We start from the raw sequence: 27,951 nt of genomic DNA, 5'->3' as shown, positions 1-27,951 counted from the left end.
CAAGGGTTTGAATGATAGGAAATACGTAATTGTAGAGAACTAAAAAGAAAAATGCAAAGACTTCTCTTACATTTTGAAATTCCTATTTCCTCCTTCTCCTCCTCCTCCTCCTCCACCTTCTTCTTTTTCTCTACTAGTTCTGGGGCTTGAACTCAGAGCCTGCGTGCTGTCCCTGAGCTTCTTTTGCTCAAGGCTAACCACAGCACCACTTCTGGTCTTTCCTAAGTAATTTACTTGAGATAAGGGTCTTGTGGACTTTATCTTGGATAGGCTTTGAACTGTGATCCTCAGATCTCAGCCTCCTGAATTGCAAAGATTACAGGCATGAGCCACTAGGACTTAGTGAAATTCCTATTTCTTTTCTTTCTTTTTTGTCAGTTATGGTGCTTGTACTCAGGCTTGGGTACTGTCCTTGGGTTCCTTTGCTTAAAGTTGGCGCTTTATCACTTTGAACCACAGTACCTCTTCTGATGTTTGGGTTGTTAATTGGAGATAAGTCTGGTTGGGACTTTTCTGCCTGGGCTGGCTTCAAACCAAGATCCTCTAATCTCAGCCTCCTAAGCAGCTAGCTAGGATTAAAGGCATGAGTTACCAGTGCCCAGGTCAAAATTCCTATTTCTTAGTGATATTTTGCTCCCACATTACAGCTGTAGCATGGCCAAGGGGATAGGTCAGCATCATACAGTGGCGGGGGGAGGGAGGAGGGCAGAAACTGTCCTAGTTTATACTCATTATTAGACAGCGATAGTTCAGGGGAAAAATTATTGAATTTTATAATTATTTCCCTTGAGTTTTGATGACCAAGATGGATTACCTGTTTAAGAGTCTCATTAATTACCCTGAGACTCTAAGAAATAAATATAATAAGGTTTTCCACAGTTTTAAGAATTTTAAAATGTTATGATGTCCTCTGATTCAACAGATGAGGTAAGTCCACAAGCATTTATCTCAGGCTCCAATTGTATAATTTACAATTGCATGCATACTTACTCATTTTGCATGCTCAGCATAAGAGCATATTTTTGAGAAGTTATCTTTGCTATCCTGATAATTATCTTTCAGAAATACTTGAGATAAGAAATAACTGTCTCAAGTAACAGACATAGAAGAGAGAAGTGTGAGTTTGTTTTCTCTGTCTGATGTTAATATTAATTTGTATGACCCAGGGCAAGAGCTCTCATAACCCACCTTGGTTTGTGGATTAAATGTGGAAATTTTCTTAGTTTCTTTGTCTAAGAATACAGTGATCCCTATCTTTGCCTGTACCAACTGGGTTACAGGCCATCTCTAAAGGAAACTAATTGTACAAGAGTCTAAAGTTTTTCTCATCTAAATCTCCTCTAAAACTGACATTTTTCTCATGATTCCATTTACTTCTATGAACTGTTCCATCTCACACTTACAAATGATTTTGGTACTGTGAAATTGTCAGTATTTTCTATTAAGCATGAAGTCTCCTCTGCAAATATAATGACTTTCCAAAATTGGGTCTCAAATTACCTTTTTGTCTGTATTGTTGTCCTTTTTTTCTGTTTACCATAGTTCTCTCAGTTTAAGTAATAGTCAACCTATTCCTATTCTGTGTCTTTCTAGCATGCTTTAATTGTCCACTTGTATGCTTCTGCCCAGTAACTATATGTATTCAAAATTTTTATAGCCTTTGAGGCTCATTTCAAACAACCCATTTTCTATAAAACCTTTTCTAGTTCTAACCAGATGAAACATCTTGCTTTTTTTTTGAACCTGAAAAGGATACTTTTTATGTGGCATTTGCTTATTTTTACCTTGGGTAGTTATGTAATTCACTTGCATCTTTGATTCAGGGAAAAGAAGGGTATTAATCAAGAAATTTACCATATTGCAGATGCTTTGGGTATGATATGTCATCTCATTGAATGAATACTCAAAATATCCCAATTAGAAAGTGATATTGTTACATTTTACTAATGGGAACATGAATTCAAGAAGGATATGTGTTTTCTAAAGGATTCAGAAATGTAAAGATTTTAAATAATACCAGTATTTAGAAAGACTTACTTGACTTACAAGTTATTCCACTGTACTATCATAATTAATTGTTTACTGTGAACCTTATATTGTTCATTCCTATTTCTGTATGGTACAGAAGTTTTCCTGCAAGGGTGCACAGTATGGTTTTGTGAATTTTATTTGTTTTGAATAATAAAGAAAGTGAATTTTAGCCTGAGGATTGAAAACTCCTTTCTAGGAATCTAGTGTGTGTGTGCCGCTACTATTGCTTGAACACTGGTCCCGGGTAATATCCTTAGCCTTTATGCTCAAGGCTAGAGTTCTCCCACTTGAACCGCAGCTCCACATCAGATTTTGGCTGGTTAATTGGAGATAAGAGTCTCATGGACTTTCCTGACTGACTTGGCTTTGAACTGGGATACTCAAATCTCAAATTGCTGAGTAGCTAGTATTATAAGTGTGACCCACCAGCATCCAGTGCTATCTAATTATTAAAAAAGAGAAACCACAACTACTGTTCTGAACTGTTTGGGCTAAAATTTGAATTGTTCTTTCCCCTTACATATTTCCTTATATTTCGCCAAATTTAAAGTATTATTTTTTCAAATAACAGAAATTTTGTTATAAAAATTCCTTCCATCTGTAACACTTGGTCATACTCAAAGTTTTAAATTTTCATCATTTTTGATTTTTATGAAAATAGCCTCTAAGACCTATGGGCTGTTAACAGTTTTTCCATTTGATAAATGTGGAAACTGCGGTCTCAAGTGGTTTTTTCCAAGGCAAAAATAAAATTAATAGTCTTTTTACCTTGGGTATTTGCTACCACCTTTAGATTTTTTTTTTATCAGGTTCCAGGTTAATATGTGAAGTATCTTTTGCTCTATTTCTTTTTCCTCTTTTGTTCTGTCTTTGTGTGTGTGTGTGTGTGTGTGTGTGTGTGTGTGTGTGTGTGTGTGTGTGTGTGTGTGTGTGTGTGTGTGTGTGTGTGTGTTCATTTAGTCCTTGGAACAAATTTTCAAAGGAATAAATAGGTATTATTGTCCTATATTACAGATGAATGATAAAGTGGAGAATTTACTAATGGGTTAAAAGTTACTTACAGACCGGGTGCTGTTGGCTCATGCCTGTAATTCTAGCTACTCAGGAGGCTGAGATCTGAGGATCACAGTTCAAAGCCAGCCTGGGCAAGAAACTCCATGAGACTCATGAGACTCTTATCTCCAGTAAACTACTAAGAAAACCAGAAGTAGCACTGTGGCTCAAGAGGTAGAGCACTCACCTTGAGCTCATCATGACTGACCAAAAAAAAAAAAGTTACTATTTTACCTACATATATTGGATCTTTTTAATAATATGACTTCAAAGCCCACATTCTGTACCACCAGTCTATACTACCTCAAAGCTGTGCATGAGGAACTTCAGGCTATATATTAGGAAGTCATCATTTAAATGCCTTTTCTTTCCTTAATTTTTTCTTAATATATATCTTTCATTGTAAAGATACTGTACAGAAGGGTTACAATTACATGAGCAAAGTAATGAGTCCATTTCCTATTGAGCATTGTTACACTCTCCTTTATTTTCCCCTACCATCCTTTCCCTCCCCAAATCCTCCTCCCCCTCCCCGCCTCCCACAAAGGTGTAATGTTCATTTTTAACATACTGTCTTGTACGTCTCATTGTTACAATGGGTCATCCTGTATCTTTATTTCAGCATTTTGTTATTTCCCTTCCCCTCCCCAAATTAGTTTCAGGGCACCAGAATCAAAAACAGTGAAAACAGGGCTTATACCATGGGGGAAGAACACCTAAAAGAAACAACAACAAAAAAATCACATTATAAGAACATTCTCTTGTGATTTTTTCCTTTTTTTCCCCCCCCAACAGCGTATAAAATTTTAGTAGTGACCAGAACATCTCCCACTAGGGAAATAAACTATGATGATGTCTTCATAAAGTAGCAAGTGTCTCAGGTAATAGAAAGGACACTAGCAAGTAGCTTGCCTATTTGTAACTTAATCCTAATTCCCTTATTCAATATATTTTGTCGACATTCTTTCTTCTGGCACTAATCACCTTCTAAGTCAGCCTATTCCCTATGTCTTTCTCTGGAAAAAATTTAGGGAAGGCTCAGTTGTGACCAAGGGACCCCAAGCATAAGACTCTTCAGGATACAACCAAATTTAACAGATTTGCTGATATCTCTGTTTACCAAGAAATTATTTTCTGTTTCCTATTTCCTATTTTTAAGTGTTAAATGCTTTTAACATAGGTTATTTGCATTACCTAGATTTAACAACAATGTAGATTTAACAACAAATTAGCTCTTTATTAGAATGGTACTGAGGTTTTCCTTAATCACTTAAATCCTTTAGCAGTTTTGAATTCGTTTGCAGATCTTTGTTCATTGAGCTATGAGCACTTTCCTTCCATTGAAACTTACTATTATCAGTAGCCACAACTTTTTCATTGTCCTAGATCTTCCTAGTCAGCAATCATTTGCCTTTTTTAATGGTACTGACTTTTGAATTATCTACTGTTCTTCCAATTAGTAAATAAAGATTATTTGACTATAAATATTAAGACCCATTCATCTTTAATTATGGTTTTGGTGGTGAGAGAAGGTAGTAAAAAAGCAGAACTTATAATTTAAAGGACTATATAATCCCCTCACTATAAATCTTATAGGACAAAATAGTTATTGTCACATTTCTTATATGAGAAAATAATGTATAGCCTTACTTTGTAGCAGTGTGTAAATAGTTATATATTGTTCAATTGAAATATTACTTATTTGTTAAAATTCATATCAAATTTATTAAGTTGTACAAAGAAGTTACAATTCCATAAATGAGATTATGAGTACAATGCATCATAATCTGTGTCACTCTGAAGATGAACTTATTTTCTTGCAAAATACCTATGCAATTGCAATGAAAGAAGCAAAATGATCGGGTACTAGTGGTTCATGTCTGTAATCCTAGCTACTCAAGAGGCTGAGATCTGAGGATTGTGCTTCAAAGCCAGCCCAGGCAGGAAAGTGTGAGACTCATCTCCAATAAACCACCAGAAAACCAGAAGTGGCATTGTGGCTCAAGTGGTAGAGCACTTGCCTTGAGCTGAAGAGCTGAGGGATAGCGCACTGGCCCAGAGTTCAAGCCCCTCAACTGACCAAAAAAAAAAAAAAAAAAAAAAGAAAGAAAGAAGCAAAATGAAAATATCATAAACAAAGTGATTCCAAGGGTATAATAACTGTAAACACATGTTTATGGTTAGTTTTTAAAAGTTCATGAAGAGTGATAAGAGAATAGTGTTGGTGTTATGATTTCTTGTTTTTCTTAAATTGTATAAATTTTTGGTTGGTCTTGGCTCTCATTTAAAGTTTACTTATCTTCAAAAAGTATATTAGAGAAGACATGTACCAGTGGCTCACACCTGTAATCTTAGCTACTGAGGAGGCTGAGATTTGAGGATGGCAGTTAAATGCTAGCCCAGAGATATAAGTGTGTGAGACTCTTATCTTCAGCTAAACACAAAAAGCCAGAAGCAGAGCTATGACTCAAATGGTAGATGTCTATCTTTAAGCTAAAATGCTAAGTGACAGCACAAACCTTGACTTCAAGCCCTGGTGCTGGCACATACAAAAAGTATTATGCTAGTGAAAATATATCCATTTTCATACATTCTCATGCCAGTCTCCTTTATTTCCACCTGTAAAATAATCCTTCTTGTTTTGGTACTTGTTGAAAAAAATGTTGCTTAAAATCACATCAACAATATATTGTGCAAGCATGATTCAAATCAAGGCCTCTGGTTCCAAAGGCCATACTCTTTTTTCTGTTGCAAATGAATTGCTTTTCTCTAAAATTTAAAGTTTCACAGGAAGCTTCCTGCAGGATGTATGGATGTCTTGGAGTAGGGCTTTTCTAGGGAAGTTCAAACCAAAGGGACTGAGAAACCTGCTCAAAATTAGATTAGGGAAAATAAATCACCTCTGAGGAAAAGTCAGGGAATGTGGTCAGCATAAAAAGTTCTAAGGAAGAAGACAATTTCTCCTTAGATCACTTTATTTCCATATGTGCATTCTTAGAACACTGGTTTTTATGTTGTTCTCTCTGTTCTGAAAGTTTGAATGATTCCCACTACTTCAAGTGTAACTCCTATCCACATTAAATACATTTCTTGTCATTCCCTCACATAAAGTTGTGACTTCAGCCAAGTATATCTCTTCATTGTTTCTGAAAATACTGTGCTTATTTTTGGCTGCAGAAACTTGTTAATAATTTTCCTTATTAGAATAACTTGTCACATCATTTTCAAATCTTTCTTTTTTAAAAAAATCATTCAAGATGCATTTTATGAAGTCTTTTAATATTGGCTGCTCTCTTCTCTGCAATTTATACATCCAAAGTCTTGACTTTATCTCTTTTATTTTCTACTTGAAACTTGAGATGCAGTATCTTAATTTTTTTTTCTGTGTATTCCTTTTGTCATTAAGTAAGGTCACAAGTTCTAACACCAAAAAGGAATCCAGTGAATGTTAGGTCTAACAGGAAACAGCCAGTTTACATCCCATGACACTTTCTATTCTTATCACAATTCTTTACGGTTAGATTGGCTTTCCAATTTTATTTTGGTGAGAATGAAATTGAGGAGCAGCAAAATGGAAGAAAGTATTTGCTTTGATCAATATTGGGATAAGATCATTCCACGTGAAAATTTTACTTCTTCCAGGATAGCAAATTTGAGCATGCAAGTTGGTGTTAGCATGTTCCATCGTGTATGTATGACATGCTGCAGGTTGCAGAGTATACCAATTAAAGAGGTCCACACCACTGTTCAGCAATATTTTCATGGTGGTTTATAGCTGCAGTTTCAATATAGTATAGTAAGTGCTTAAATTTCTCCAAACAAATAACACACACATTATTGGAAATCTGACACAGTGCCTACTTGCCTCTGGGGACTCCTTTCTTTGAATTAGCAGTTGTTTGCTTATTTGTTCTTTAGCTTCTTGGCGGTAGATGAAATACATACTTTTCCTTGGGAAAAATTACCTTGTTAAAAATTGATTGAGAGCAGAGATGAGTGGGGTGAGAGAATTTTTTACCTTTCCATGCTTTCCTAAATGCATTGCATTTTACTAAAAGGTTTCTAGTAAGATATTTAGATGTTATTTTTATTACAGGTAAGATAAAAATTTGACTGCTATCACAAGATTTCATCAAATGAATGAGTGCTGTCTTTAGCTTCCAAACTGATAAAATATGGAAGTTTTATATTGTGTTTTCCTCTGTGGCTTCATATTGTGTGGCTTACTCTTTTTTAAGTTTTCTTATACCTTTGGAAGGTAGTCTTAGGAAAAAAGAGGTGACAAGGAAAATGCACAGCTGTCTTTCACCAAATAGGCCCTAGTTCCATTTTCTCATCAAATTTAAGTGATATTTAAATATCATTTCTTTTGTACTTGTTTTTCCTAAATATAATATGGATTCCAGCTGGAACTGTGTGAAACCTCAGAGTTCATTTTTGGAATTATATCACTTTTTCTATATGCTATATTGACAATGTGTATTTTTCTGCTGTTGTCCAGCATGTTGGAATACTCATCCCATAAATTGTTTCAATTATTATTACTTTTACAAAATAATAAATTAATTAATAATTTTTGTGGTACTGGAGTTTGTACTAAGGGCTTTGAACTTGCTCAGGTGTTATTCTGCCATTTGATCATGTTTCTAGCCTCTTTTTGGTAGTTATTTTGTAGGTAAAGTCTAGCAGAGTTTTCTTCCTGGGCTGGCCTCATTCTGGGCTGGCCTGTGATTCTCTAGATCTTAACCTTCTGAGAAATTAGGATTATAGGCATGAGCCCATGGCACTCAGCTTTGAAAAAAAGTTATTTAAGCAATCTGTCCTTTAAAAAAAGATTTACTAATATGACTGAAGTATAGCAAACATACAAAAAGGAAAACCTTAGGTATATAGTCTTAATAAATTTTTACAATGTGAGCATACCTGTGTTGCCAGCACTAAGGCAAAGGAACCAGAACACTGATACTTTTTTAGAAGACACTTTTCTCTCTTCCCCTTTCCTGCCTCAAAACTTTACCTTTGTCCTCAGGGAATCATTTTCTGCACTAATACTATAGCTTGGTTTTTGCTGTTGTGGAATGATAATTCATAGTGTTATTAGGCCCAACATTATATGCTAATGAGATTCATCAATTACATGAAGAAGCTGTTTCTTGATTCTAATTATTCCATTATATGAACATGGTATATGAACACACCATAGGATATTATCAGTTCTAGAGTTGTTTCCAATTATGGTTATTAAGAATACTGTTGCTTTGAAACTTATGGTATTTAGTGAACATTTGTTTTGAGTGTATACTTTGAAGTGGAATTGCTATGTTGTAGGGTATGAACAATCCTGTCATATTCTACGTTCTATATTCTTTCAAGTAGATATGAGAGTTTCAGTTTGTCTATATTTTTAGTACTTTCTATTTATCTGTTCTTTTTCTTTTTTTTGATTTAATTTTATTTTGTATCTTTTTTTCTTTTTAATGCTAGTATTGGACATACAAATGGTATTACATTGGCATTCTAATTACCATTTTTTCCTGAGGCTGATGAAGCAACATTTCACATGCTTATTGGTTATTTGTCTGTACTCTTTTGTGAACTATCTTTTCAAATTTGTTTTTTCTTAATTTAAAAATGACCAATATTTAATGAGCCCAGTAGTTGCCATAGAATAATGTCCTAGTTGTTATACAGCAATGGTTTCTCAAATATATTGACGTTCTAAATTACACATACTATAAATATATTACAGAACAAGAGACTTGGAGGACATAATCAAGTTAAGGGTCTGGAGACAGGGAGATTATCCTGTATTACCTTTTAAGAGGAAAATAGGAGAAATGGAGGTCTCAGTGAGATAGCCAGGATCCAAGGAATGTAAGCAGCCTTGAGAAACTGAAAAATAGATTTCTCTCAAACTGGACACTGGTGGCTCACTCCTGTACTCCTAGATCCTCAGGAGACTGAGATCTGAGGACCGCTGTTGGAAGCCAACCTGGGTAAGAACCTTTTTTTGTTGTTGTTGTTGGTCATGGGGCCCAAGCGCTGTCCCTCAGTTCTTCAGCTCAAGGCTAGCACTCTACCACTTGAACCACTGTGCCACTTCTGCGTTTTCTATTTAAGTGGTACTGAGGAATCGAACCCAGGGCCTCATGCATGCAAGGCAAGCACTCTACCATTGAGCCACCTTCCCAGCCCCCTTCTAGAACCTTTTTAAGAAACACTGCCTTTGATATTAGCTATATGAACCTCATTTTAGACTTCTGACTCATAGAACTGTATGAGTCAATCTATGTATTTTTCCTTTTTTTCCACTTAATTTTTTCTCTGTTCTTTGAAACTGCTAATTTTATAGTATTGTATCACAGCAGATATATGGAGCCAACACAGCTGTATTCAAACTTTTCTTTATTTCTTATTTTTGATTGTTTAAAGAACACATACATGCAGTTGAGGAGCCTAGACAACTTTTGTTTACTTTGGTTATATTTTTCAATATTTACTCTATTAGTCATTAACAATGTAATAGTCTTAAAATGTTTAAATAAATAAATTTAAATAACATGAGTGCACACATTATTAATGAACAAGAGAATTAAAGAAAATTATGGTTGGGAGCTGGGGAGGTAGCTCAGTGGTAGAGCACTTGCCTTGCATGCTTGAGGCCCTGGGTTCGATTCCTCAGCACCACATAAGCAAAAAGAAAAAAGCCAGAAGTGGCGCTGTGGCTAAAGTGGCAGAGCGCTAGCCTTGAGCTGAAGAGCTGAGGGACAGCGCCCAAGCCCAGAGTTCAGGCCCCACGACTGGACCCAAAAAAAAAAAGAAAAGAAAAGAAAAGAAAATTATGGTTGCCTAAACAAAGGGAATTCACGTAAGAAAAGTAACTTGTGTTATTATATATAATATATTAATATCTATTATATATGATATAATATATTATTATATATAATAACATTATATAAATCTATTTTCATATTTTTCTCAGTACAAGATGACTATCTCAAATTTGTTTCTTTGTTAAGCATTATGGTCTAGACTCTCCAGGACAGTAATGCAAGATCATACCCCAAAAGGTACTGGGCCATGACTCAAATGGTACAGGGTATACACAGTGCAACATCAACAACAAAAAGAAATAATTTTAAAAATATTTTTATAGCTTCTTTCATAGATCAGTTAAAAATATTGATTTTTTCTGAGCTATGTAGATCTTGGAAATTTTGCTTAGTTTTTGCAATAATGTTTTAAAATCACATTCTTTTAATACTACCACTGACTTAATTAAAAAGTGTTAGTATGCATATTTACTGTTTAGTGCAGATAGCAGCTTTTCAGAATTCTGAATGTTGACTGAAAGGTTGAATTTTGACCTACAACCAATCCTATCAGTTGTTTTCTTCAAGTGACAGTCTTTTCTTTTATCATCAAGATAATGCCAGTCAAATACCTGAGTATTTGAATAATCATAGTTGGTCTCTTGACTATTATTTCAAGTAAAAATTATACTTTATGAAAAAAGTAGCTATTTCATCTTGCAACTCAATCATACAAATGCTTTTGAAAGAATCCTTATCTTTCAGTTTGTGTCTAGAGTGTTTTCTGTGCACTTCTCATTTTGTCATACAGAATAAAAAAAGACATGTACTAGAAGATTCAGATTTAATAAAAATTAATAGCTCTTGTTGCTTTTATCAAGCACATTTGTACATGCCTGTCTTCCTATAAATGCCCCCCTGTGAAAAAAAAATGATTACCAGGTTAGGTGCCATGATGTTAATTCAGTCTAAGCCATCAGTAGTTTTGCCCAGCATTGCTTTGATACTATCCCTGAAAATATTAACACAGTAAAAAATTAAATGACATATTAGCGTTTTACAAATACTACTTTGATCTTGTAGACCACTTGAAGCAGGTGAAAGGAAATGTAGGCATCTGTAGACCACGCTTTGGAAACTGCTGTTCTACTTAGGATGTCTTTCTGGGATATATCAATTGAAAATACTTTCTTATCCTTTGTGACTTGTCTTTTCATTCTTTTTATGGTGTCAGTTGAGGGATTATCTTTATGAAGTACAGATTTCACTTGAGAGCTGAGGGAAGAGGATTATGAGTTTGAGTTTCATGCTTGCTTGGTCTACATAGCAAGACCTTACCTCAAAAAAGTTATCAATTTATTTTCAAATAGAACTTTTGAAATTAAAACTTATCTTTTTCTCTTTAAGGAACTGTAATATTTGTCTTAAAGACTTGGTTATATTATCATTACCCCATTCTTCTTTTCAGTGACATATACTGAGTTCCCAGTCTATTTGTTTCCTAGCCTATAGAGATGTACTTTCTACATGTTTGTGCATGTGGGTTCTTTTTTCAGCATGATTGTCTTTAAATAGACATATGCAGCAGCATCTCCTTTGTTTTCCTAACATTACTGTTAAATGTAAGCATATGAGTGGAGAGCTAAAGACAAATATTAAAAAAGTAAATCTTAAATACTTTTATGAGGTTAAAGGTTTTTCTACATGCAGGTACAGTCTCATTAATGGTTGTTTACTTATATTTTCAAGAAATAAGTGTTTAAGAGAATTTAAAACTAATAAAACTTTATATTGCTAAATGATAATGTTGGCTAACATAGCAAGCATTTAATATAGGCTGTAATATTTAAAATATATAATAGTACAACTTATTTAATAGATACAATGTATTTTAAAAGTTAAGACTCAGAGTAGAATGAAGCTCAGTGGTAAAGTGTTTGCATAGACCCAACATTACCATACCCCCCCTCAAAAAAAAACCTTAAATATTCTTTTTGGTAGGGGGAAAACAATGGAGGGGGTAAAAAAAAAAACCTTAAAGATTCTTTTTGAGTATATGTAAGACATCAATCATTTTGACTTGGTTGAAGGAACTGTGTGAAATGCTACAGTGCCAGTGGTAAAGGAAATAGAAGGTATGCATTCCTGAGAGGACATTTAATTGCAATATTTCTTTAGCGTTTCCCTTTCCTTTAGCAGCAGTCCATGGGGATCCTTCCAGTGTTTTTTGTTTATCTCTTCATCTTCTTGATGGAACCTGGCTCCCAAGTGTAGAGCAGGGAGTGAGTCTAATGAGCATAAGCTTTATAGCTTCAGAAGTGATATGTAAAAAGCAGTTCTTGTCCAACTCTTCTGTTAGCTTGTAACTCTAGTCTACTACAAATGATGTGGTGGCAGGTAACCTTAATGCCTAGTCTTTTCTCTTGAGAGAAGATTATTGGACCTGGTACAGTTGTATTATGCAAGTTAATTGTAGAAATTCAAGAGGAATTTCTAGAGATCTTATGTTTGATTCAATGCATTCCTCTAATTGTCATATATAAACCTACTTTTAATTATAAATCACTATTACCTCCCAAAAGTTCTAAATTACAATGTCTTTATGAGTAATTTTGAATATTTATTTGTCTTAGGACTTGTTCTGATCCTTTAGTTAAGAAGTGACCTCTCTTACTATTTAATTCCTTTACTTAAAATGTGAAAAGTCATGTGTTAACATTTTGTGAGGTAACATTTTTTTTTAATTTGTTTGTTTGTTTATTTTTGTGCCAGTCTTGGGGTTTGAATTTGGGACCTGGGCACTGTCCTTGAAGTTGGTTTTGCTCAAGGCTAGCACTGTACCACTTGAACCACATCCCCACTTCTGGCTATTCTGGTGCTTGATTGATGATGAGTCTCCTGGACTTTCCTATCTTGGCTGGCTTTGAATAGCAATCATCAGATCTCAGCTTCCTGATTAGCTAGGACTGCAGGCGTGAGCCATTGGCACCAGGGTAAAAAGCTATTCATTTTTGATTTTGAGATACGGTTTCACACTTATGATTCAAGCAGATGTCTGCTTTGATTACACCTTCAGCAAAACTGTTATTTAACTGATAGAAAAAAACTTAGAGTTGTATTACTTTTGTCTCTTGAGAACTTGATATGGCTTCATGTCTACTTTGTAGAATGTTTAAATCAGTTGAAGTATCTATCTCCTCAAAATTTATTATTTTCTTATGATTAAATAATTCAGAATCCTTTTATTTTAGCTTTTAGAATTGATACATTTTATATCTACAGACACTCTACAATGCACTAGCATACTACAACTTCTCCTAATCATATCTTAGCATCTACTGATCAACATTTCCCATTTTCATCCTCCCATGCTCCCCAGTAATGTGTCTTTATCTTGCACAGTAAGGGATCTCTATCTTTTATGCTACTCTAAAAAACTTGCCAGTCAGTCTCTGATTTCATGGAATTTCAGCAGATTATTTGGCTTCAGTGCTTTAAATCCAAAAGCCCAAGAGATAGTCTGAGAAAGTGATCTTGTCCAAATGCAAGAGTTTAGCATTGCGTCCCCCCACCCCCAGATCTCCTTGCAGGTCATTTTTCTATCATCATTACATTTATAGAATATGGAAATCATGAGAACCTGCCATACTTTTCTAGAATACTGATTTTTATCTGTTTATTAGTTTTTGCTACCATATTATTATGATAGCATAATAGAATTTAAAGCCAGTTGCTATGAGTATTGCTCCTAACAGTTACCACTGATTTCTATCTTTTTTTTAAAAGAAAGATTTGAATATGCAATGCTTGTTGGATTTTTCTTCTGGAAATGAGGCCAATACTGAAAGGGTGTTGCTTGAAAGATGGATTAGACCTGGTATGAATGGATGAAAGAAGCTAGAGAGAATTCTTTTAAAAATATATAATTTTATTGTTATTATTAAGGTGTTGTATGGAGATGTTACCATTTCATAAGTCAGGTAATGAGTACATTTTCTTTTTTGGACAATGTCACTTTTTGCTTTCTCCCATTTCCCCCTCCCATCGCTGCCCACAAGTTACATATGTCATTTCCTATATAGTATATACTGAATAGAATGATGCCATTTGTTCATTTTTCCTCCCTCCCTTTCTGTGCTCCCCAACTTTGCCCTCCCTAAAAGAAAAATAAAAAGAAACAAAAACATATATCTCCACCACTACCAACAGCAACAATAGCAACAACAACAAAAGCATGTTTCCATTTACTGGAATTTGTTTTGATAAATAGTATTTTAAATGTTCTGAGAAATTACACCTTTAAGTTCCTCCGCTAAGAGTATCCCCCTTTAGCTGTCTATTCATGTTTGAATACCTAGACATCTGTATAGGTTATTATGTCTAGTAATATTTTAGTTCTCAAGAGCTCTATTTTTTCAAAGCAATGCAGCAAAGATAATCACTTCATGTATAGGACAGGGTAGATAAGAGTACTCAGGCCTCTGACCTGAGATTCCGGTGCGTCAGCCTCTATGTACTAGAACTACATGTAAAGAATATTTAATGAATAGTTGGTAAGTAATAAGAAATCATTATAGTATGTATATCATGGTTAGAGGTCACTAACATGGTAAATGTTAAAGCATATTAGGATGGATGAATTTTAAGGAATCTTAACCTTTCATTTCTTGGACTATTAATCATTAAAAGGCTAAGTGTGGTTATGAAACTTTACTGGGATTACTTCTAAAATTTCATTATAATTTTATACTTCAGTAACCTTAGTGGGAAAATAATAATGTTAAAAGACAAATTGGAAAATAAAATTAGGCATATAAACTTCAAAGGTAAATTGCTTAAAATAAATGTATAGTTTACTGCTCTGGTTACAATTTCTAAAAGCTTTAAATATAAGTGGATATGTGTTTTCGTTTTACATTTAAGTGAACCAATAGGCTTGCAATTATGTGCTTTTCTCTTATTTCCCAATCTTATACTATAGAATCTCCTGACTCTTTCTAACTTCTGAGGATATGAAAGAATGCTGATGACACTGTAACTTCCTGAAGGACTCAGACATCTTTCTAGATAAAATCTTGACAATAGTTTTCTGTCTAGTTGTTGTGAAAGGTGTGCTATACTCAATATTTATAGAGAGCTTAGACCATTTAGATTGGAACATTTTGATTCAGCCAGATCCTCTAAACTATTATTTTTCAGTCTCATACAATTTTTCTATTTTTTATCTTCTACTTTCATTTTATATAGAATCTGTTATATTGATTGTCAAGTGGTGTATTTATTAGTGAATTAATTTATTTCATGCATCTAAAGTAGTAAGTTTTGTTATTTGGCAGACAATAGTAGTAGGTATGGGAAATTCTCTAACAGAATTTATTGTTATAAGTACAGAAGTCTCCCCTTGTGTATAGTTTTACTATCTATAGTTTGAGTTATGTAAGAGTCCTCTGTGATTTGAAACATTAAATGAAAACTTCTAGAAATAGACAGTTTATAAATTTTAAATTGTGGATCATTTTGAGTTGTGTCATGGAATCTCATACTGTTTCACTCTGTCTAGGCCAGAATATGAGTCAATCCTTTTTCCAGTGTATCTGTGTTATACATTCACAGCCCACCCAGTAGTCAGTTGGTAGTCATCTAGGTTATCAGAGCCATTATTGCCCATCAAGTGTATGTGTTCAAGTATTCTTTGTAAGGTCAATGTTTGTTTAGGTCATTCATCTCACTTCTTGTTCATAAAGTTTGGGTCATATAGAGTTATAAAATGGATGAATATAGAAAATAAGTTCTTTTGATAGAGAAAGGGAAAGAGACTTCATATTCACAAAATTTTATAACAGTATATAGTTACACTTTTTTGACTTATTACTAATTATTGTTAAACTCATAGTAATTGATAAACGTTATCACATGGATATATTATAGAGAAAAGTGTATATATAGAGAGAGCCAGTCCTATCCAGTTTCAGGCATCTACTTAGATCTTAGAATATACTTATTTTTGATAAGAGAAGACTATTATATACTGTGTGCTTCTGAGTTGAATTTTACCTATATCTTCATAGGTTGATTTTGCAAATAGTTCCTTAATCATGTACCTTGAGTACCATTTATTTGAATGGAAGAATGAGATGTGCTTCTCTAGGTAGAGATATATAATCATTTTTCAGAAAGATGAAGAAGTAAGTTATATAATAGTTTGATAGATCCTATATAATAGAAGAAAAAAAGAAAAGATAGGCAAAAGTATAGTGAAGGTAACAAAATAGATAATATTAATCTTGGAACTTTTAGAAATTGTAAAAGAGTGTGTGTTGAGATTTTGTAGAATAAGAGATTAGGAATTTAGGTCCCTGAACATGAAGAACTTTAAATATTTCATTTAGGAAATAGGGCTCTATACTAAAGATGGTATAAAAACCTTAAATGAATAGGTAATTACGAATTTGTATTTAAGGACAATAGCTTTGCACTTTACTGAGTGAAGTATAGAAATAATGGTGGAAGAGAAATCATTTAGCAAATATTCTAATATTTCTGGTGAATGATAATAGCAGTCTATATTGTGTCATTGGTCATTTGATTTTAGAAAAGAGAACAGTCGACATTAAATACAAACTGTTGGTATGTCCATAACAATCTACAAGTCCACCTACAGGAGGATACATCTTAGCATTGTATTTTGTAATTGAAATTTGAGGAGGGTTAAAGAGTCAATACATGTCAGTAATGAAACACAGAATTCACATGAAGAATTAATGATCAGGGTGATTGGAAATTTTGAACATAGAAGTACAAAGACTCTAGGAAGCATACTGTCTACACATATGTCAAGTACAAGAGGGGCCCTATTTTTTATTTCATTATAAGGTAATTAAAATTTTTTTCAGAAAATTCTATTTAGCAAACAATTCTTAAGTAGAGACCTGGCACTATATTAAGTTTTATAGATACTAAAGTGAAATAGACATGGTCCTTTTAAGAGAAACAAATTTCTAAAAGTAGTCTTGTTTATATAGAAGTTGTAAAAAAATTTAATGAGTTTAATAATACATAGATTGATTGCTTACACAGTTTCTTATGATCTTAAATTCTGTCTGTGGTCTTGACAGCAGTTTGTTTGTTTATTTTATTTCCCTATGAAACTTCTAAGGAAAAATGCTATGGAAATATATTTTCTGAAGAGTTGTTTTATATTTTCTGAAGAGTGGTTTTTTCTTTCAAGATGTGGTCAAATATGGCTTTAGCACATTTTGTAAAATGTATATTAGCAAATATGTCAAATCTTTGTTCTTAAGCTTTAGGCTATAAGATACAAAGGAATCCAATGCAGAAAGTGAAGGCAGTATGCTAGGGAATTGAGCACACTTTAGGTTTTACCTAACAGGTAACATTTTAAAGTATTTGTTTTTGTTTCAAAAGGTTTTAGACCCCTTCAGGAACAGGCCTCCTACTCAACCATGAATATTTTTATGGTCTTTTTTTTTTTTTTTTTTTTTTTTTTGCTTCTTCGTGGCAATTACCAAGTAAGTAAAGAGAAACCATTGCATTGCAACTACTGGAAGCAATAAAAAATTGCTTCTTTTTTATTTTTATTTTTTCAAATTCTTTATTGGGATTAAATGATTACATAATTTCCCAAATTTCACGGTATTGAGGAATAGTGATGCTTAAAGTCACAAACACATCCTAACTTTCATGGAGCAAATTGTCTATTGTGATCTATAACATTTATGAATTCTATGAGCTTTGACAATACAGTTATTTCTTCCACATCAGGTGATATGTACATTTCTTTTGTTTTGCATAGTGTCAGCTGTTCCCTCCCTCGGATTTGTTCCCTCCCTCGGACTTGTTCCCTCCCTCCCATCACTGCCATTGAGTTGCCTAGTTTGTTTTGATCAATGTCCAGTGCAGCTGATGGGTCCTGCTGTTGTATGTTTTTCCCTGATTCCCTCTAGTTCTGTGTCCTCCTCCTGGTTTCCCTCTGGTGTGCACATATATACCACATATGTGATGAACAGCATGGGTTATTTAGTAGTGATTCGACCAGATGAGTGGAAGTCCTTTGTTTCTTAAGCCTTGTTAACTTTGCCATATCACCTTATCTTTTGGATTTAACATCTACTTATCACGGAGACCATGTGCCATTTGTCTCTTTGCTCTTGGCTTACCTCACTCAACATGATTTCTTCTAGTTCCACCCATTCCCTGTAAATGCTATTATTTTGGCTGCATAATGTTCCATTGTGTATAGATACCACAATTTTTGGATTCATTCATCTGTGGTGGGACATCTGGGTTGTTTCCATATCCTGGCTGTTGTAAACAGTCCTTCAATAAACATGAAGATACATGTGTCCTTGTATACTGGTTCCTGTTGTTCAGGATAGATGCCTGGAAGTGGTATGGCTGGGTCATAGGGGAGGTCAATGTTTAGCTTTCTGAGGACCCTCCAGACCGCTTTCCAAAGTGGTTGTGTAAGTGTACATTCCCAGCAGTGTAATAGGGTTCCTCTTTCTCTGCATCCCCTCCAGCATTTGTGGTTGGCTGACTTTAGGATGTGGGCCATTCTGACTGGGGTAAGGTAGTATCTCAGGGTTGTCTTTATTTGCATTTTCTTTACAACCAGGGATGATGAACATTTCCTCATGTGTTTCTTTGCCATCTTTATATCTCGTCTTCTGAGAAGTCTCCCTTTAGTTCCCTTGCCCATTTAATTAGTAATTGGTTTGTTAGGTTTGGGAGGGATTCGCTTCTTGAGTTCTCTGCATATATTGGATATTAACCCCTTGTCTGATATATTGCTGGTTAATATTTTTTCCCAATTAGTTGGCTGCCTTTCTAATTTGGTTGCTATTTCTTTAGCTATACAGAAGCTTTTTTATTTTAAGATATTCCCATTTACTGAGTCTTTCTCCAATTTTTTGTGACCCTGGGACTCTGTTCAGGAAGTTTGTACCTGTCCCTATAAGTTCAAGTGTCTCTCCTACTCTGTCTTGCAGTAGTTTCAGAGATTCAGGTTTGATGTTAAAGTCTTTAATCCCCTTTGAGTTGATGTTGGTGCATGATGATAGGCTGGGGTCCACTTTTAGTTTTCTTCATGTGGCTGCCCAGTTTTCCCAGCACCAGTAGTTGAAGAGGCTTTGTTTCTTCCACTGTATGTCTTTGTCTCCTTTGTCAAATATCAGCTGACTGTAGGTGTGTGGTTTTATTTCTAGATGTATTCTATTCCATTGGTCTTTAGGTCTGTTTTTGTGCCAGTACCAGGCTGTCTTTGTTATTATGGCTCTATAGTAGAGTTTGAAGTCCAGCATCAAGATCCCTCCCATATTGTCTTTTTTGCCTAGAACTGTTTTGGCTATTCTAGGTCTTTTGTTGTGCCATATGAATTTTTGGGCAGTTTTCTGTATTTCAGAAATGTATGTCATTGGGATTTTAATAGGAATTGCACTGAATTTGTATATTAATTTTGGCAGTATGGCCATTTTCATTAAATTAAGTCTGCCTATCCAAGAGCATGGAAGGACTTTCCATTACCTGGTGTCCTCTGTAATTTCTTTAAGTTTTTATAGTTTTCATTAAATAGTTCTTTTACATCTTTGGTTAGGTTAATTCCTAAATATTTTATTTGGGGGGGGGTTATTGTGAATGGGGTTGCTTCCTTAATTTCCCTTTCTGCTTGTACATTGTCGGTGTACAGGAAGGCGACTGATTTATTTTGTATCCTGCTACATTACTGAAGTGGTTTATAAGTTCTAAGAGTTCCCAGTTTTAGTGGGTCCTGTAGACCAGGTGTTGGGATAGGGGGTCTGGGTCAAGATTTGGGGGTTCCCCCCAGCTCTGGTCTCCCTTGAGGAGGGATACACTGTTCCCTGCAGGGTACTTACCCTGGAGCTAGTTGTTGTTTCTGTGTGATGTAGGTTGCTGGTTGCCGCTGCAGTCAGTGTTCAGTTGAGATGCTTGTGGGCAGGGCCAGGTGGCTCTTTGTCAGTGTTTCTCCTCTGTCTCTGCCTCTGTTGATGATGTCCCAGTTGGTGCCACTGGCTGTGTGATGTGGGCTAGCGGTGCGGGCAAGTGGCACAGCTCGACGCAGGCAATGTGGGCAGGCTGAGTGCTGCGGGCTGGGTTGGCTGGGTTGCGTGATGGGCTGGGCAGGGTGGTCTGTCTCTGCCTCTGTTGATGCTATTCGGGTTGGCACAGGGGGATGGGCAGTGCCATGGGTGACCTGCAGGCTGGCCTCTGCCCAAGGGGTGGGGAAGGGGTCTCTGTGCAGGTTCTGAGCACTGAGGTTTGTTTAAGTTTGCGCTTTCTGGATCAGTACCAGTACCTTGCAGGTCTTCTGTACTGGCATTCTGTGGGAGACCAGTGTACTTCTGGGGTTCCAGCCATGGGGTCCAGTGGCTTTGGCGGGATGGAGCCCCTCTGCTCAGAGAGTGAGGGGTGGATGAAGGGGTCTTCATTCAGGCTTGCGGCTCTGTTTCTCTGTGTGCCACGATCAGCAGGTCTGACACTGGTACCTCAGGGGTCTTCTGTGCGGGTGATCTGTGACTCCAGTGAGCCCTCATTGGGCCGGGCTGGCTGCAGCTTGGTGCGTTGCTGCACAGTCAATAAAGGTTGGGGGAGGGGGTCTTCATGCTTCTCTGTTCTGAAATTCTTCCTTTTCTTTCTTTCTTGGGTTTTTTTTCCCTGCCTCCTGTTTTTCTCTGGGTGTTCATCTTTTTGTTGTTGTGGATCTCTTGGGGAAATTAAACATTGGAACTTGAACTCTCTTTTTGGTTGGAGAGAACTGTGGTGTTTCCCTACTGTCCCATTGCCATCTTGGTCCCCCCTTAAAAACTGCTTCTTTTAAAATGTTTTTCTTATTTGCTATGGGCTTAATTCATACAAAAAATAAGGATCTATTGGAGAACATATTTGCAGGTCAAGTAACTGATATAGAAATAATATCCAAAATATATAAAGAACTATTTCAACTCAATAGTAAGAATGGGCAAAAAGATCTGAACAATTATTTCTCTAGAGAAGATATATAATAAAAGGTGTTGGGAAAATGCAAATCAAAACCATGAAATATTATTTTATACTGATGAAGATGGTTATACTCCAAATGATAATAACAGAAATTGGTTTGTATGTGAAGACATTAAAACCCTTGGGAATATAAAATACTATAATCACGTTTGAAAACAATCTGACTGTTTCTTAAATTGTTATGACATTGACATATAACCTAGCAATTGCTCTTCTGGGTAAAATATAAGAGAATTGAAAACACATTTGTAGTAGTCCATAGTAGAAATAACACAAATGTCTGCCATGTGATGAATAGATATATAAACAATGCCAAATCTCCATAATTAGATAATATTTGGCTATAAAGAAGTTGAAGTTAAAATGCTGAAATATAAATAAATGTTAAAAATATTTTGGTTAGTGAAAAAATCCAGACACATATGAATCAATTTCCATATAATGTCTACAACTGAGAAATCTATATTGTAAAAAAACAACACCTCAATCAGTGTTTGCTGATGCTTGTGGAGGACTAGACATTGAAAGAGTGACTTAATTTGCCAATAGTGTTGATTTCTTCACCATCATATGAACACACTAAAATGGTTTGTGCACTTTAAAATGGTAAGTTTTAGCACATTAATTAATGTTTAAAAAATAATATAGTCTATTAAATTACTTAAGAAAGTGGATTTTAGGGAAGTGCCAAATTCGGTTCATTTTGGGTTCTAAGTTAAGAGTCTTTTTGTAACAGTATTATCATCCCTATAATCTACTATAATTTAACATTTTTGAAGTAATATGTTAGGGTTAAAAAAAGTCTGGATTACTTAGGTTTTTGGTGTAGTATGGCAGCTACTTTTTATATAGACATTCTCTTTTTCCAATGGAAAGAATATAACTCCCAACTTAAGAGAATTCCAAGCTTAAAAAAACAAGTACCATGAAAATGTACCACTCCTTTAAAATGCTGATGGCAGTTTAATCCTAGTATTTGTTGATAATTTCTGTGGAAATAATTTTTTATTTATTTCTAAAAATTTAGATAAAGAGCAAAAAAAAAAAACCCTACATTCTATACAGTTTCTAAAACTAGGGTTTTACTCATGTTAACTCCTGCTAGTAGACTCTCAGTGTGATATTGGAATGGTAACTTCAGAATATTTCACTTCTTTTTTATTATTGTTTTTTTATTATTAGTGCAAGTTATATAATTTTTATAGATTATTTTATTTTATTTTTATTTTATTGTAAAGCTGCTGTACAGAAGGGTTACAGTTACATGAGTAAGGCAATGAGTACTTTACTTGTTGATCATTGTTACCCCTTCCCTTGTTGTTGTCCCACTATGCTTTCCCTCCCCCACCTCCAACATTCCTCCCCCCTTCCCTACCCCCCACCCGAAGTTGTAAAGTTTGTTTCTAATATACTGTCCTGTGGTTATCCTTGTTGTAATGGGTCATCCTGTGTCCTTGTTTCAGCATTTTGTTATTCCCCTGGAAATTATTCAGATAAATTCTAAAGCCCCTACTCTGAAAAGAACATCCCTCTAGTATTAATAATTCAGATATAGTCAGTGTTGACACAGAGATACAGGTAAAGTATAATAGATAACCCCCAAAGAGAAGAGATTTCTGGGATGTTTATTTATTTATTTTATTTTAATTTAATTTTTTGCCAGTCCTGGGGCTTGAACACAGGGCCTGAGCACTGTCCCTGAGCTTCTTTTGCTCAAGGCTAGCACCCTACCATTTGATCCAGAGAACCACTTCTGGCTTTTTCTCTTTATGTGGTACTGAAGAATCAAACCTAGGGCATCATGCATGCTAGCCAAGAACTCTACCACTAAGCCACACTCCCAGCATGAGATATGTAGGATATTTAGAGAGGGTTTTTTAAAGAAAATATTATCTTCTGCTGTTTTGAAGAATATTTATGGATGTTTATTTTAAATAGTACCAGGGTTTGAACTTAGGGCCTTGTAGTTACTGAGTAGATGCTCTACTTCTTGAGCTTCTTTGCTAGCCCCCTTTTGTGCTGATTATTTCTGAGGTAGGATCACATATTATGCCTGGACTAGCCTGGGCTGTGATTGCTCTAGTAGTGCTTCTCTTTGTCATTAGGATTACAGATATGTGCCACTGAACCTTTCTGTTGTGCTTCTCTTGTAGATTGAGAGGACAAACTGCAAACTCAGAAAGACAAAATTAATTGCCCTTAACTTGGAAATAGTTCTAAAGGTATAAGTAACAAATTTAAATCGCCATCAAATCTTCAATATTTAGGATACATAATGATAGGGAGATGATCTAATATAGGGTCATGCTATACCTTCTTTATTTTTTTTAAATTCTGATTTAATACTCTGGAAAAATCCTTGTATTTGTGCTGCTGTTTCTGTAATGGTAATGGCTAAAATCTAAGGAAACTGTACTCCAGAGACTTCATGGTCTCAAGACAAAAGAATCATTGTACTTGATAGAAAAATATTTGAAGACCATAAGTGTGTTACTCTGTTTCCCCTTTCCAGAGCACCTGAAGCTATGAGTTGGTCTTATATCTAATTATTTGTCTTCCACCTGCTTGAAGGAAGGATTTGATAAGCACAAAAATCCAAACTATACTAATCAAAGGGAATAACAGATATAATCAAATGGATCTTTAGATCAGTATATAATTAATGCCTCCAAATAAATAAGATACATGAGGTCAAAAATGCTAAAAAAAAAAAATTCACACATAATGCAATGAGAAAAAGAAGTAAAACAAAAAATTATTGGTGGAAATACTGTTCATATCAGAGGTAAAATAGGCCTAACCTGAAGACCTCCATCTAAAGATTGAAAAAAAATACTAAATAGCAAGAAAAACAGTAAAAATTCAGACTTCATGGTAAAAAGAAGCCTGGCACCAGTGGCTCACTTATGTTATCCTAGCTTCTCAGGAGGCTGAGATCTGAGGATCAGAATTCAAAGCCAGCCCGGGCAGCAAAGTCTGTGAGACTCTTATCTGCAATTAACCACCAGAAGACTGGAAATGGTGCTGTGGGTCAAGTGGTAGAACTCTTGCCTTGAGCTGAAAAGTTCGGGGCCAGCACGGAGGCCCAGAGTTCAAACCCTACGACTGACAAAAAAAAAAAAAAGAAAGAAAAAAGGTAAAAAGAACCCCCCCCTTTTTTTTTTTAAATCTCCAGCAAGGGCTCATTTATTTCCTGCTTGCAGGAGTGAAGGGTCCAAGGATGCCTAGGCTCAGCACAGAAGCCGGAGAGCAGCAGGAGGCCGGCTTTCCCTGCCCTGCACGGGGGAGGGGGGGGGGGGGCGAGAGACACAACACAACAGTGGACTTTGACATTCATCTCCAAACTATAAATAGATCTGCTCTCTATGAATACAGTCCAGGTGATGAGGTCCACTTCCCGGAGGCCATGCTGGCTCTCAGCTAGGCCAGCAGAACTCACCCCCCGCCCTTCACTGCATGGTCCAACATGGCTCCCGGCACAGCATGGGCAGGCTCTAGCTTCAGAGGGAAGGGCAAGGCCAGGAACCCCGGCACACTGCAGGGTCCTGCCCTGCGACTCCCAGGCCCGGGCTCCGGGCAGGGCGACCTCTCTGCCAGCTCTGAGCTGCTGGGTGTCGGGGTCTCGAAGGCTGCGGCAGCAGGGGCTTGGGTCCTCGCCTGGGCCACAAAGTATTCTCCCTCCTCCGTGTCCTCATCCTGCTGGCTGCTCCTCAGCAGTAGCTCCAGGTCCGGGCTGGACACCAGGCCCTTCGGGGGCTCAGGGTCACCGTCCCCGTGGGACTGACAGTCCAGTGACCCGTGCAGCCAGGGTGCATGTCCTCTCCAGGGGACCCGTGCCCCCCCCCCCCCAGAGCTGGTGGCAGGCCGGCAGCCAGGGGAAGGGGGCCGGCTGCCCAGCAGGGTGGAAGGGCAACCGGAGGTACTCAGTGTCAGGGAAGGGGGCTGACATGGGAAAGCTGAGGCTTCTGGAAGGCAGGGCTTTCAAGGCCACATACAGGGATATTCCAGAGAGGCAGAGGTTAAGCGGCTGATTTGATCGCCCAGTAGGTGAGCCGCCAGCAGCAGGGTACAGACTTTACAGACTTCCTTAAAGATGCCAGCTATGGACAGAGTGAGGCTGGAGTTCTGGAGACTAGGAGGAACTCAGAGAAGCCAAAACCAAAGGCAAGAATCCCGCAAGGAAGAGGCTCCCGAGCACGCTCAGGAGCAGCTCTGTGTCCTGAAAACGGAAGATTTTCTCAGATGTGGACAAATGGAGACCTTCAAATATGGCAAAGAGAGGGAAGAGCCCCAGAAACATGAGAGGCTGCAGGTGGAACATGGTGTCGATGGGGTTTTGAAGGCCCAGCTCAGCCTTCTGCAGAAGTATCTGGGTGAGGGTCTAGCGGATGCCCCAGATGAACGAGGCCCCCAGCACCAAAGCGAAGCCCTCCACATTGAACTGAGTGGACTTGTAGGTGAACATGAAGAGCCCCCCAGGCGATGAGGACCACCAGGACCAGGGCTGCACGCAGCTCCTCCAGCTTGAAGATCAAAGAGAAGATCAAGATGAACAGCACGGCAGAGGATTTGGTCATTGTGTACAGGGACACGGTGATGTAGAGGAAGTTCCAGTTGGACAAGCCCACATCAAGTGCTGTTGCCAGTGCTGTGGGGGCCACTCTCCTGAGGTAGTCAGTCCAGCTCAGCACCACGCGGGCCCTGCGGCTGGACCAGCGCCCTTTGTCAGCCATTTGTTGTAGAAGGTGATGCCGATGGAGAAGCAGTAGTAGAGCAGGACCAGCCCCAGGGTCAACACGCCTTCCACACGAAGGACAGGTCCAGGGCCCACCTCCCCATCGGTGGGGGCTGCGGCACCTCAGCTCCGGCGCTCAGAGGCAGCCCACAGCCCGAGCTGGTGCAGCTGGACGGCGACTTTCAAAGCCCTGCAGCCTGGGCCAGCAGAGCCCTCTTCACTGCCATCACTGGGAATGGTGGGTGGAGCCCCAGGCTGGGGCTTCAGCCCACTTGCTCCATGGTTGGCAGGACACAGGGCTCACAGATCCCTAGCTCTGCTGCTGCTCCCCAGAGCTCTGGGCAAGTATCCTCCTGCTGGAAGTAAAAACAAACTTTACAGCTTTGACGGGGGAGGGGGATGGGGGCTGGGGAAGATGGGAAGGGATGGTAGAGGAAACAAAGAAGGAGGCAACAATGCTTCATAAGAAATGTACTCATTACCTTGCTCATGTTATTGTAACCCCTCCGTTCGGCATTTTCACAATAATAAAAAGAAAAGAAAAGAAAAAGAAAAAAAGGTAAACGAAAATAAGCATAAGTAAGTAGTCTAAGAAAAAGTTTACCTTTGAAGTTTTTCTTTCTCCTCTGAATGTATTACTTTATAAGTTAAAAAAATTTTAAACCCCACAGTAATTTTTTTATGACACTGAAATGCTTACTAGGTATTGAAAAATTAAAATTAAGAATTTGGAACATTTATGAACTTTTTCTAAAATCTTACAAAAAAGATGACTCACAAGAAGGAATTCATATGTGTCAAAATAAAGTCTAGTGACAGCCAGGTGACTGAAGCTCATGCTTATAATCCTAGCTGCTTAGAAATCTAAGATCTGGAGGATTGCATGTAGAAGCCAGTCTAAGCAGAAAAGTCTGTAAAACTCTGCCTCCAATTATCCAGCAAAATGCTAGACCAGAGGTATGTCTCAAGTTGTAAGGCCTCAAATATGAACATGAAAGCCAAATGAGAGTTTCAGGCTCTGAGTTCAAGCCCAGGTACTCTCATGAAACAAAAATAGAAATAGAAGTAAAAAAAAAAACCAAATTAATTAATAGGTCTAGTATAGATGTTAAACATGAACTAGTAAATTAGGAAAAGGAATGTAATATTCAAGTTCTTAAATGGAAGATACCTAATTTGGAAATATGAATTTGATGGTAGTTAAGTGGGATAAAATATTCAGAAAGAACCATCAATATTGTTCTACAGAACATTGTTATATCTTAAGCAATACAGTATAAGAGCTATTTATATTGCATTTATTTGTATTGAGTTGATTGAAAGTGTGTGGCAGGAGAGGAATATACTATATGTAAATATTAAGTAATTTTGTAAAAGAGATTTGTGTATCTATTACTTTAGTTATTTATAACAGATCCTGAAACTAATCCCACATAGATACAAAGGTTGGATTTTATAGGACTTGATATTGTTTGCAGTGTCAACATCCATTGGGAGTCTTAGAAGAAATCGGTTGTAGATTAATGTAGAAGCTGGGTCATTTATTCTCTAGCTAACTACAACTTGAGTGTTGGAGACTTTGACTTGTGCCACCAAAACTAGAACATGGAAGAAAAATAATATGCATGACTTATGTGTACATAGGAATAAATTTCTATTTGGAATATTAGATAGTTTCTGAGAACTACATCATAGGTACCATGAAGTTACATGTCCATCTTAATTTGCTGTTTCTATTCCTTCATACCACTGCAGAGATATTATCACAGATTTTTTTTCTCCTTTGCCATTATATAAGTAGTCTCGATTCTTAAAGGGACTTAAAATCTTAAAGGAAAATATGGAGAAATTTAAGGAAATAATATCTGAAAAAATAAGGAACTACCAATAGAGAGGAAAGAAAGGAAACAAAATAAATTCTAAAGCTGAAGAATACAATATATGAAATCAAAAATTTATTAGAAGGATTCAGTGACAGATTTGAATAGGAAAAAGAATTAATAAGTTTGAAGAGAGGAAAATGGAAACCATTGAATTTCAAGAATTAAAGTCATTCACTTGGAGAAAACTGAACAGGAGTAAAGGGCCTATGAGACACGCTAAGTAGACTATATTTACATTGTAGAAATCTCAGAAGGATGAGAAAGGTGAAAAGAATATTAGAAGAATTAATGTTTAATTTTGCTTAAATTGATAAAAACATGAGTATAAATATCCAAGACATAGAACGAACCCCAAATTAAATGTAACAATAGAAAATTGTCACATGCATGGAATCTTCAA

General features: G+C 36.6%; 1 protein-coding gene and 1 pseudogene across 5 annotated transcripts in view; one reads left to right on the top strand and one right to left on the bottom strand.

The window, feature by feature from the left end:
- The window catches only part of Exoc6b (exocyst complex component 6B), a 522,886-nt gene that overhangs the window by 291,871 nt on the left and 203,064 nt on the right, over positions 1-27,951 (top strand). The window contains exon 19 of one of the 4 annotated variants that reach the window (XM_069988971.1): positions 23,087-23,174. The exons of the other annotated variants lie outside the window; for them this stretch is intronic. Coding sequence (XP_069845072.1) covers positions 23,087-23,161 — 75 coding nt within the window. The 3' untranslated portion in view covers positions 23,162-23,174. Of the gene's footprint in view, positions 1-23,086; positions 23,175-27,951 lie in introns of those variants that run through there. 4 annotated transcript variants of the gene reach the window in all.
- Positions 24,369-25,772, bottom strand: LOC138804589 (solute carrier family 35 member C2 pseudogene; annotated as a pseudogene). The gene is made up of 2 exons (XR_011365305.1): positions 24,898-25,772; positions 24,369-24,707 (listed from the first exon to the last, which is right to left on the bottom strand). The product of XR_011365305.1 is annotated as a solute carrier family 35 member C2 pseudogene (transcript).

This window comes from Dipodomys merriami, unplaced genomic scaffold (assembly GCF_024711535.1).
Source record: "Dipodomys merriami isolate MVZ:Mamm:240054 unplaced genomic scaffold, mDipMer1.0.p SCAF_37, whole genome shotgun sequence".
NCBI lineage: Eukaryota > Metazoa > Chordata > Mammalia > Rodentia > Heteromyidae > Dipodomys > Dipodomys merriami.
Note: the sequence above shows the minus strand (reverse complement) of the source record. Positions and strands in the feature narration are given on the sequence as shown.